The sequence below is a fragment of the Scomber scombrus genome, chromosome 17, assembly GCF_963691925.1.
Source record: "Scomber scombrus chromosome 17, fScoSco1.1, whole genome shotgun sequence".
Lineage (NCBI taxonomy): Eukaryota > Metazoa > Chordata > Actinopteri > Scombriformes > Scombridae > Scomber > Scomber scombrus.
This window is the reverse complement of record NC_084986.1, coordinates 9,577,750-9,590,397: the sequence shown is the minus strand read 5'-3', so window position 1 is coordinate 9,590,397 and position 12,648 is coordinate 9,577,750. Positions and strand designations below refer to the sequence as shown.

The 12,648-nt window shown below is 43.4% G+C and overlaps 1 protein-coding gene across 1 annotated transcript in view; it reads left to right on the top strand.

The window, feature by feature from the left end:
• Positions 1-5,410, top strand: part of runx2b (RUNX family transcription factor 2b) — a 42,731-nt gene extending 37,321 nt beyond the window's left edge. The window contains exon 7 of the mRNA XM_062437823.1: positions 4,932-5,410. Within this exon, the coding sequence (XP_062293807.1) occupies positions 4,932-5,410 (479 nt within the window). The remainder of the gene's footprint in view (positions 1-4,931) is intronic.
• The last annotated feature ends 7,238 nt before the right edge of the window (positions 5,411-12,648 follow it).

The window sequence follows — 12,648 nt, the reverse complement described above, 5'->3', positions numbered from 1 at the left end:
GAGTGATTAAGCGACGCGGCCGTGTGACTCTGCATCAGAAGGCATTTAAAATCCAGCCAGCTGCCTTGTCAACTTTGATTAGTTTGGTCTTTCCCTTCAGCTTTCATCTCGCGAGCGTCAGGCTTTGTTCTCAAAGTGACACATGCACGTGCACACGCATAAACACAGGTCCCACCCCCCGCCTCCCCTCCCTTTACCCACTTGCACACCTCGAGCGCTTAATGCCTCCTAAGTGATGTGACTAAGGCTCTCAGATCTTTGGAGATCATGTTGACACCTTGCCAGGCTACACTGAAACAGTATCCAGCCACAGAACATACCGACAAGTACAAGCAGAAGCTGATACGGACGCTCCAGTGCAAACTCTGCACCATCAAACCCCTCCACACACACACACACACACACACACCCTTCCCAAAATCCAGCTCATGTGTTGAAATGTTGCAGTTGCTAAGATCACGTGGGTGGACTATCCAGGGACTATTTATGTGTATGTCTACATGCGCAATGATTAGGCCATCATAGAGGGCATCATTTAGTGTAACTTGGATTTTACTCGACTGGAGAGTAAACTGGAATAAACTTTCGAGGTTTACGAACCTAAACCTGTATACAGTGGATGTACAGATTAGCATCTTGCTATATGTGCTAGGCAAGGAAGCAGAATAATTTTTCATCTGTTTTGTTACCTGATGGCGACTAAGAGAGAGTGTTGGGACAGCTAAATAACTAAGTTTTACAGAAAGCTGATCTTATCCACAAAAGGGCTTGTTTTTACCCTAGAGTGCAAAAGCAAGGTGAATCAAGCTGTATGTATATAGCTGAGACCTGCCAATTTGGTTTGGTGAATAAAAAGATTATTGGGGATAAATTAGTCATTGAGTTTCTAGACAAGGAATTGTCAGAAAAGCTACAGTTGACAGCAGACGTGATGTTGGAAAGAGCAGTGGAGCTAGTGAGACAGAGAAGGTAAAGGGGCAAGTTAGCCAACAGGCTAGGCTAGCATGGCTAACGCCAGTTGCCTCAGCGAAGTGGTGCAAAGACATAAACACACAGCAGGTCCTCAGCAGCCCAGAGAAAGAGACAGAACAGTGGCAGTTTTTCACGCAGCGGGTCACTGCTACAAAGGTGAAAGACCGACAAATGGCTTTAGGTGTGGTAAGGGCCACTCCAAGCATACTCCAGCGACACTCCGTGTCAACACTGTAAGGAAAGTGTCTACCCCATCCTGCTCCCCAAGGTCAAAGCAGAGCTGGAAAGGATAGTCAAGTGCAAGGAGGTCAAGGAGCCAACCCCATGGTGGTGCATCCCCATGGTCCCAGTCCCTGAGAAAAGCCGAGGTGATGATCTGTTTTGACTCAAACTGACTGGCTGTGAAGAGAAGTTTGTTTTACCTACCATAGAGGACATGCTGTTGCAACTGGCAGAATCCCGAGTGTTTTCCCTGTTCAATGCGGCAAGTGTTTTTTGGCCAATTCGGCTAGAGAGTGAAACAACCAAACTGACCACATTCATCACACACATTGGGAGATATTTTTTCAAGCAGCTTCCATTTGGAATCTCTAGTGCACCAGCGATTTATGTAAGGGAAACGTCAGAGATGTTCCGAGGTCAGGAAGAAGTTGAGGTCTATATGGATGATATTCTCATCCAGTGTAGAGATGACAAGGAACACAAGGAGAGACTACAAAGTGTCTTGCAGATCCTGGAGAGTGCAGGCTTGAAACTCAATGACAGAAAGTGTTGCCTGCGCCAAAAACAGCTGAACTACCTGGGGCACCACATCAATGGAGACGGCATCTGGTTTGACCCCTCAAAAGCAGGAGCCCTTACAGAGCTACAGCCACCAGGCAATGTGCCAGGGCTGCGAAGGTTCCTGGGTATGGTCCACTACATGGAGAGAAACCTGCCCAACCTGTCAAAAGTGGTAAGTCACCTCAACAACCTGCTGAAGTGTGAGGCTGCGTGGAACTGGGATTGTTGACACATGGTTTGGCCAAATTATATGAGTAGTGTTCCAGTACAAGCCAAATCATACCACCACTAGAGTAATAAACTGTCAGTCTAAAAGGGATTTGCGTTGTATGAGGATTACATCGTCATCCCACACAGGATGAGAGGCGACATATTCAACCGTTAGCATGATGGGCACCAGGGCATCACTAAGTGTTGAGAAAAGGCACTCATGATCGTATGGTGGCCCAGGCTGGAGAACGAGATACAAGAGCTGGTGACAAAGTGCCCTGAATGCATGCAGACCAGACCAACACAGAGGAAGGAGACTCTGATGATAATTGCACTACCGCCAAGGCCCTGGCACAAGATCGGAGCAGACATCTGTAAATATGCAAAGCAGAACTACTTGTTTGGCGTTGACTATACTATTCTTGTGCTTTGGGAATGGCTCTGACATGATGAGTGGGACCACCTGTACATGGCTGAACATTATCTTTGCTCCGGTTGTCCAGACTACCTACACACAGACAATGGATGACAATTTTAAGAAAGCCTTTCTGTGGCTTATGACTTAAAACATATCACTTCCAGCCCTCACTAGTGTATGGCAGTGAAACTGATATGGCAACAGGGACAGTTCAACAGCCACACCTGAGGTCCCTATCGGGATGGGCCATGGAACCCTGCGGATTAACAGGCACCATCTATGCTCAACCTTTCCTTCCTATATGACAATCGGGCGAGACAGAGAGCACACAGGTGAGCAATCAACCATCACCACCACCCAAGGGCCCCTATCGGAGAGACTGTTCCAACAGAGCCCATTGGACATTTCCCTGATCAAGCTCAGATGACTTCCAGGGAAATAATCATCCATCCGCCTGAAAGATTTAAAGATTTTGTACTTACTTGATGCATATATTGCTAAAAATGGAGCAGATGGGCAGGTGACTGGGCAGAATATCCCATGACCACTTTAGGGAAAAGGTTGAAAAAAAATTAAAAAAATGTTGATTTACATTGTTTACAGTACTTTACGACGTTGTTTACAAGAGGCCATACGAAGCATCACTTAGTGTGTAAGTTACTGAGTGTTCTTCTAACCTACACTGTTAAGACTTTTGACTTGCAGAGGTTGATTGCTATTTGCTCTGACTATAAACTGTGTTGTTAACTTACTTGAATAAGGGACACTGCAAAACATTTTTAATTACTTGCATACATCTATGTCTACGACTCAAAGGAGAGAAGATGTTATGTCACTGGACTGTCCAGGAACTATTTATGTGCATGTCTACATGCGCAGTGTTGAGGCTATCATAGAGGGTATCATATAGCGTCATGCAGGACATGATCAGTCAAGTTGTCTAGCTGGTTCATCAGTTGTCTTATTAAAAATGTCTCAAGTATGGAATAACGTCTGTGTTAATAAATCAGGTAGTAACCTGAACACTAAGAAGCAGTTGTAAAAGTGCATCAGTCAAGTCAAACACTTATTTCGGAAGTGATGCTCTCGAGTTTGTAAAATGCTTCCAAATATTTAGACAATGTTCCACTCTGGTTTCATTTAAACTAATAAATTCGATCTGGCTCATCATCACAGGGCCTCTTTGAGCACTAAAATAGGTCCAAATGTTAAAAGCAGGAGTCAGGAGTTTATTGAACAGTGCCATTCATGTCTGAGATCACACTACTCCTCCACAGCCGAGACAATCACCTACTATTTCTATTAGAATCAAACAGTTCTTGTGGAAAGAGGAAGTTTAAAGACCCTAATTGGCAGCATATGCTATCTGACGCTAGCGACAAACCCGGCTTCGCAATTCCTCCCTGCACATAAACACTGCGTCCCCCCTCCTCTTCCCCGCCACCCCCTGTCCTCTAGCAGCAGACATGGTGACACGGAAGACGCCTAGTGATTTATGATAAGAGCGCCATGGCTGGACTAAACCACTGAGAGGAGACAAGGGGGGAGGGAGTGCGAGAAGGGGAGGACCTACTATTCTCCTTAAACTCTGCGCCCAGCGCGAAGCTCGCCACAGCCAGTTAGTGGTTTTTGGGTATTTTTTAAGGGATGAAGCGAAGAGAGGAATGAAGGGTGAGATGGAGCAGCTCCTTCTTAGCTCTCTCCCTCTCTCTCTCTCTTACTCGCGCGCATGCACACGGACACACACGTACACACACACGCTGGAGCCGATGGGAGGCGAGGAGAGGAGCCACATCAGAGCTCAGCCCTGCCTCATTATGGATCTCATGGAAACTGTTTCTGCTCAAAGTGTTTCCACATGTGCAGCTCCTGATTCATCCCAACTGCTTTTTTATGTGCATACAGTATTCACACACATACCCCCCCCCCTCCCCCATCCCCCCCCCCCCCCCCCCCCCCCCCCCCCCACACACACACACACACACACACACAGTGCCATTTGCACACACACATTTGCATGCATAAACAGTTATACAGATACACATAAACATGCGCCAACACACACACAGAAACATAAATATGCAGAGGCGTAAACATATTAAGGCATATGCATGCGTGGGACTGCACTGATGTGTTTGTCAACTTTATCAAGACTCAGATGTTGAAGTGAAAAACACCAGTGGAGACGATGAATAAAACAATATTTGTAGATAAATGCTATTCCATAAATGTGCCCACAAAATCCATAAGCCAAAGTCTTTTCCAAATTGGTTAACACACATATCTGGCTCAAAATATCTGATTACATACAATTTAATTTACTACCGTTTCATTTCTCAAGGGACTTATTCGTTAAACCCAATTACTCCACAAGACAAAGTGCTAAATCGCATAAGAGTCCAAAGCCACAATTCACATAATCAAAACTGACAAACTGGTAAGAAGAAATGTAATTATTTAGGCTTGCATGATTATATCTGCTGTACTGTTGATGCCTAAACAATCCTAAAAAGAGAATCCTTGTGTTTGTGTGTTTGTGTGTCTTTAGGTTCCTCTGACCTGAGCCCGTTCCCCGGTCAGTTTGAGCGTCAGTTCCCAGGCCTCTCCTCCCTCACAGAGAGTCGTTTCTCCAGCCCTCGGATGCACTACCCAGCCACCTTCACCTACACCCCGCCCGTCACTTCCGCCATGTCGCTGGGCAGCGCCCACTACCACACCTACCTTCCCCCACCTTACCCAGGCTCCACTCAAAGCCAGAGTGGTCCCTTCCAGACCAGCAGCACACCCTATCTCTACTATGGCGCTTCATCCGGCTCGTACCAGTTTTCCATGGTTCCTGGCGGCGATCGCTCGCCCTCCCGGATGATCCCACCTTGCACTAGCGCCTCCACGGGCACTACCCTGGTGAACCCCAACCTGCCAAGCCAGACAGAGGGAGGGGTGGATGGCGACGGGAGTCACAGTAACTCCCCGACTGTTCTCAACCCTGGAGGCCGCATGGATGAGGCTGTCTGGAGGCCATACTGAAGAAAACAAGGAGGAGAAGATAAGAAGTCAACTGATGTCATGGTTTGAAAGCACAAAGCCTTTTTTTTATTGAAAAGGGGATTTTTGAGCTCTCATCAGCTAAGAACTATCTCTACCTTTTGCTTGGAAATTAAGGTTGAGGTTAAAAAAAAAAAAAAACAGACTTGTACGGACTTGTCTTCCTGGAATGTGTTTTGACCAAGGCACTACAAAGGGAGTCATTCTCACAGCAATAACGAGAAAGACACTAGACAATTTTGGTTTACTAGGCGCAAGTGGATGAGACATTATTCCAGTTTTATTATAATCCACAAGCTAAGGGATGCTTCAACAATATTTGTAAAAGACTGCCTCTTTTGTATAGGGTTTGTATTTCAATAAGGCTTTTTGCAGAGCATGTTTTTGTACTACGACAATATCAAGATGCAAGTTAAGCACTGAGTAGCAAGTGATGAGAGTAACACATATGTTACCTTAAGTGGTATGGACAGTAAATTTGCTTTAAACCAATTAATTTAACTTGTATATTGTGGGTGAAACGTTGATGTAGATTGAAGCGTTTTCTTAGTTTTAACTTATAAAGCCATAAATTATGTATTGTATTTGAAAACTTGAGTCAAAGAAGTGTAATCTGAATATTTTTGATGCATCTATATGACTAAGTTAAAATGATTTTTTTTTTTTTTTTGATAGGTAATTTAAAGAGTGAAAGGTTTAATTTTTTTTTTAGTACCCAAAGATTTAAGTCGTTTCAAATATGAAATGTAATTTCCAAAGAGTATTGCAACATGTTTCTTCTGGTGTAACTTTCAGTTTAACTGCTCCACACGTTAAGAGCCCAACATCCTTGCTAGGCGTTGACATACATTTGGCTTAGAATTAAACCTTTGGTATTTATTGAGCAATAACTCGTATTGTGCCTCTTGGCAACATACCATGAAAGAGAGCTTCAATGGGGGAAAATAATTATCCGTTGGGGAAATTCTGCTTGATTTCTTAAGTTTGTCTGGTTTGACATGCACACAGATACATGCGTATTTTCTCATCCAAATAAGAAACGGTACATTTATACACAAATTGACATGTATCTCAAAGTAGATTATGCTGGTACCACACCTAGTGGTGCAGAAAGTGCACTCTAAAGTAGCAGGTCAGACTTTTAAGGTTCAGTTATTTTGTGATAAAACAACTCCTCAGGACTGGAATGATCCTTGGATGATCGCACAGACTTGCTGTATCTGCACGTCCTCTTTATCACCAGTCCAGTTTAAGATTATAGGGAAAACATGCCAAAGCTATTAAAGCTTTTATATCATGTGCAAAAGATAGCTTTGAAAAAGTTTGTCTTAGTGTGTGACACACACGGGTACTTTTTTTTGTTTTTGTTTTTTTTTGCATTTTCTCTTTCAGTCTTTGAGATTGAAAATGAAATATCACAGTTAAAAGAAAAGAGACTGTGACATTCCTTCAGACCTATTTATTTTCCCTTTTATTTTTTTTTTGCTTCTGTTGACATGGTTTACCAAATAGATCTGTATCGTCCCTCACTAGTGTCATAACCTAAAATCATTCTGTGGCACCAGGATGAGGGAACGTCTGATATTCCAAATTTGAAATTGCTATGTGAGATGTTTAAAGTGGAGTAAAAGGAAAAAGTGCAGAAAAAGCCGAGGTGATTGGATGCAGCTGCTGGCAGCAAACTGGTAACCAAAAAATATGGGAGACTTGTGTATGTTTGTTTCATAAAGCACTTATTTCTTGTTTTATTTCTAGCAGCACTTGCGGCTGGCTGCCAGCAGGGCTCGTGGTTTTGGTCCTCAGTGCAGATATAACGCCACTGGAGTCATACGAACACACACACACACACACACACACACACACACACACACACACACATACACACACACACCGAATGGATAACACTTGGCTAAACAAGCCATTTTCATTGGAGTTGGTAGGCAGTTGGTATTTGTTTGAAAAAAAGCTTTTTTTTTTGCTTTCATACAATATGATATTCAGTGCATGTAGGTAATATAATAACCCAATTTTAAAAAGCTGAGAAAAACATGGCCCTGTCCAAGGATCAGACTTCAAGCTTTTCATTGAAGGTTTGCACGCAGTGCCTCTTTTCCCGTCTCTGCAGAGGATGTTCAGAACTCAGTTAATGGAATTGAACATGTCACACTACATTTCCCCGACTGCTTCAGCCCAAACGAAAAGTGTTTTTGCTGTTACAGTGTAACATAAGAAAGCAAATAAAAACCTTTTAGATTGTTGTGATTTTATAGCTTTTTTCCAATTACAAATTTACTCAGTGTCTCCACGGTAACTATGCACATCTGTGGGAATTTATTTTAAGTCCTTTCTTTCTTTCCAACTTTGAACAGGAAATGGTCTTTTAAAAACTGTTTACACATCATCGCAGCACTGACATCTCATTCTGTCCTCATCTGCTTTTGTTTGTGTTGTGTTTTTTGTTCGTTTGTTGTTTTTTTCCAGAAAACAAGAGGTCCATCCTTTCTTTTTTTCCTCTTGGTTAAATGTTGCATACAAACTGTCATCAAAGATGCTGACCTTGTATTATTTAATGATCAACATGTATGATATCCAGGAACCGTACTTTTACCCTGCTCTTATATAAAGTTGACTTGTTATGTCTATTGTTATGCTTCTTCTCTCATGAACACTTGTCAGGAAATTTAAACTGGTACGTTTCATAAAGGTGTTCCATAAGGTGAGTGTTGTTTTTTGTTTTTGTTTTTGTTTTCTTTAAAGGGACAAACAGACCTGACAACAGTGAGTGAAATTGGCATTGTGATTGTACATTTTGTTTATTTTAAGAATAAAATAGGAATTTTGTAACTTAAATTCTCCTGTTAATCTCCTCTTTCCACTGAAATCACAGTTTAAACTCAATTTAAATTTAAAGGGCCACCATCAACCACACTCTTAATTCAACAAGAACATGCACAAGTGTCATCACGCGTTTAATCTTCTCTGTAACAGCTAACAAGCAGATCTCAGAGAGTGTTGCAAGAAGGAAGCTTATTCAGCGGTGTCATCTCTGGTCTGCCGCTCCGTCTGCACCAACATTGTCTTTGGACGGGGACTTGAGGCAGGCTGGGGCCCCGGCACACTCAGCCAGACTACTACTGCCACTGCCACTGCCATGGCTTCATTTCAAAGGTACACTGGGAAACCAGAGAGATGGAGACAGGATCAGAGACAGGGAGAACCAGGGAAGCTGTTTTACATTATTCCAAGACATAATAGAACCAATCTAAGTGTGCGCGCACACACACACGTACACACGCTGAACGAGAGAGAAGGGAGGGCTCCACTATCCCCATGTGTTTTTTTAAGGTTTCAGATTGGGAACATTCTCGGGATTTCCCTGAATATAGATTGCGTGGAAAAAGCTCCCGCTGGTTTCAGGTTCACATTCTCAGCGTTCTCAGCCATGTCTAGCAATTATAATAATGAACTCCGGAGGAGCAACGGGACCCAGACACCCAGAGAAATTAGCATAATGTCCTGCATGCACGGGAGACGCAGCAGCACCGAGGCAGACTGACTTAACAGGGTTGGTATAGAGTTCTCGTCCTTGTTAAATTTGGTGGTTGAACATGATGCCAGCGATGATGTGCTCTTGATTTTTATACCAGGTTGTGAGTAGTCTGCAGAAGCAGCACAAAGCATACCGCACTCCATTCCTTATAATATTATGCAATTGTGCAATCAACAGAGAGGAATACAAACAGGAGTTTATGAGGAGACAAAACCACTCCATTCAGCTGACTGTGCAAACACACACACACACAGCTGACAGCCCAATACAAACTGTTTACTTGACCTCTACAAACGTTTCAGAGGAGCAGCTCAGGCGGGAAGTGATCCTCAGGGGTCTCATACCACTCACAGAGCTGTATATCTCTTCCTATGTTTTTGTCTCCACTAACCGGGCTGAAGGCTGTGTGTGTGTGTGTGTGTGTGTGTGTGTGTGTGTGTGTGTGTGTGTGTGTGTGTGTGTGTGTGTGTGTGTGTGTGTGTGTGTGTGTGTGTGTGTTTGTGTGTTTGTGTGAGTGTGTGTGTTTCCACTGTTCTTTTCTGCCCTTACACAGGAATGTGTCTTGATTTCTCATTTGGGCCTGAGATAAACTCATGGCAGGGGGCTCTCTAGCATAGGCCCTGACTGTTGAATGAGCATGAAGCCCTGACCTCAGTGAACCTCTCTAATCTGATGTCATCTGAGTTTAACAAGTGGCAACAGGCCACCTAAATGTCTTAGAGGTAGACCATCTTTTAGATCCCCCATGCCCACTGTAAAATACACAAAATTGATCTTAATACGATCTGATTGTAATTGAGCAACTACCGTCCTAGTCCAGGAGAAATTCAAACTGAGTCAACAATAACTGTGTACTTTGGCGCACTCTAGTGGCTTTTTTTTATTTAACCTTAGGGACTGGGGTGAGGGGCCCACCCATACGGTCCTCTCTACAGCCAAAAGCAGGCTGGATGTGGCCAAATAGCGCTTATTATGTTAGTGGTACTCAGAGACCTACTAAAGTTCCAACACCTCACATTTTGTCATTGCAGACTTCGGCCCGTACAAGACTTTTTGTGAGTGAATGCCAGATATGAAAAATTGCTCACCCTCACAGAAAGGGGTTGTAAACAATGACTTGTCTTTTGACCTGTAATAAAAGAAATTATCAATTGGCAGGCATGCTGCATCCAGACAGCAGCCAAGAACCTCACAGACATGGTAGGTCAGCGTTGTAAGGCAGCCTGACATCCTGCACCAGAATCCATTCATCACTAGATTAAAGCATGCCTGCGTCTTTACCCTGCTTTGGAAACATTCGATTCCATGAAACCATTTTGCTGCTAAGTGAAACGCGGCTCGGAGGAAAGTGCACTTATGAAACGTAAAATGTCTACATTTAATGAGTTCTGCCACTTCAGATTATGCAATCTGATACTGGCCACACCGCCTGAAAAAAGGAATTACTGTGAAAACGCAAGTGTCAGGACCATGGACAGCGACCAAACACACAAACAAAAGGCCTCTTTGTCGAAGGCCTCCGCTTCATGTCAGTGTTTCAAATTATACACCATCTCAACTGTCAAAAAATGGCAAACTGTTGCAGCACAAGCGAGTGTACAGAACATAAGACAGGATAAACCTCAGCTCTGTGCCAAATATTCATGCAAAACAGGCCTTTTCCATAGGTTTCAGCCAGGCAATAAAATTTCAAAAATTTGGGCAGGGGCCCCATCTTCAAGTGAAACCAAGCATGAAGGCGCTCTATGTGTTCTTCCTGTCAGATGAAGGGCTGTTAAAACTTTATCAGGCGAGTGTTAATTGAAGACTAATGGACTGGTAATTCAGAGCAGTTACAGGGATCCAGTTCACTGCTGAATGACATACAACCCTGGTGACATTTAGATCATGTTGGGCTTTTTGGAAAATCCACCAAACGACCATAGCCATCTGGGGTATGCCAGGCGAACACGGGATGAAGGATGCCCGCCATAGTGTCTGGTTCTGCTTTAGACATTCATCCTCTCTGTCTCCAAGGATCATAACTCGTGTTAGAGGCAGGTTTTATGGTTTATGACTGGAAAATAAAATGCTGCGTGTTTCCTGCAGGCAGAGCGATGATTTACAACTATGAATGATAAAGTGTTCGCTCGCCTGACAGTGCGGATGTGTGAGGGCTGCTGAGGATCCAGACATGTCCGACATGTGGATGTGAGTGTGGTCGTATAGCGAGTGTGGCCACCACAGTGTGGTTATATACATTGGAACACAGCATGGAGGGGAAAAGTTCTGGCTCACTAGCAGGTATCAATACCTGACATCATCATCTCGCATAATTAGCACAGTGTCCACATCCTTCTTCAGTGACCATGGATTATTTCATGTGGTTCACAACTGGAACTGAAACTCTAACCAGTAAATCTAACCAAGAGCATAAATACCCCTGGGCTCTGCTGTCTGCAGACATGGTTACTCATTTCAGCTACATGGTCTCCTCTCCAAAAACCCAATCAGATATGTTTATTGTTATCTTCTGCCTAAATTTAGGCCTGATTATTTAAATACACAGAAAAATGTCTTGATCACCTGGCTCTGAGCTCGAACAGTCCACACTTCAGGCCACGACAGGCCTGTCCCAGCCTCACAGCTCTTCTAGTGATCTAAGACAGGGGCTGGAGTGTGCCAAGAACTCTCTCTGGTGAGGTCGTCAGTCTTACGCCGAAACCGCAGGCGCGCGCCAGGCAGATCAATAATCCCCATCAAGCTTCACCACAAGTCACTCAAACCTCCAAGGGCAGGCGAGCGGAGGAGGGTTGGGGGACCTGCTGAGAATTTGATACTCTTTTACTTACTCTCTGTCTCGGAGTAGAAGAGATGAGGACTCGTCTTCTGCAGCTCTGTCTCTCTTTTAAACACAATCTCCTGTTATGACATGGTTACTGTCGATGTCAGCCGTGCTCTGATTAGACACTTCCCCCTTTAGGCCAGTAGGACATCAGCTGTCACCTTCTGAATAGGCTGATGTTGATGTCACATGTCAGTCAATAACCAAACAATAATAGTAAATGGAAGGAGTATTTCAGTGGTCAATGGCTTTGAATATTTTAAAATAAATTATTCTATATCTATTGATCGTTCTGTTGATTGGTTGGTTGATGCACGACTTTGGTCCTGACTGAAGTATCTCAAAAACTATTGGATTGATTTCCAGAAAACCTTGTACAGACATTCATGGTGCCCAGAGGATGAATCCGCCTGACTTTAAGGATACCATGACTTTTCCACTAGTGCTACCATGAGGTTGACATTTTTAATTTTAAATGCCATGTTTCAACAACTATTTGATGGATAACCATTCGATTTGGTACAAATGATCATGCCCCTCTTAGGATGAATTGTATTAACTTCGGTGATCGCTCAACTTTAATCAGTAAGTTATGGCTTCATACTTGCAAAACATTCCCATCAGTGAAAAAAAAGAAAAAATCCAAAGTATAGCAGGGGAAGCTGTATGACATTACAAAACAAACGAAACCCTTTCTGCTGCTATTGAAGTTAAACTACAAGTATAACATATGAACTAAGTAGCGTTTCTTCTAAAATAGCGAGACAGTATGAGGTAAAATCAAACTTCACCTCAGGCTGAAACATGTGTGTCCATCTCATGGGTGCAATATCTATGGTAAGCAGC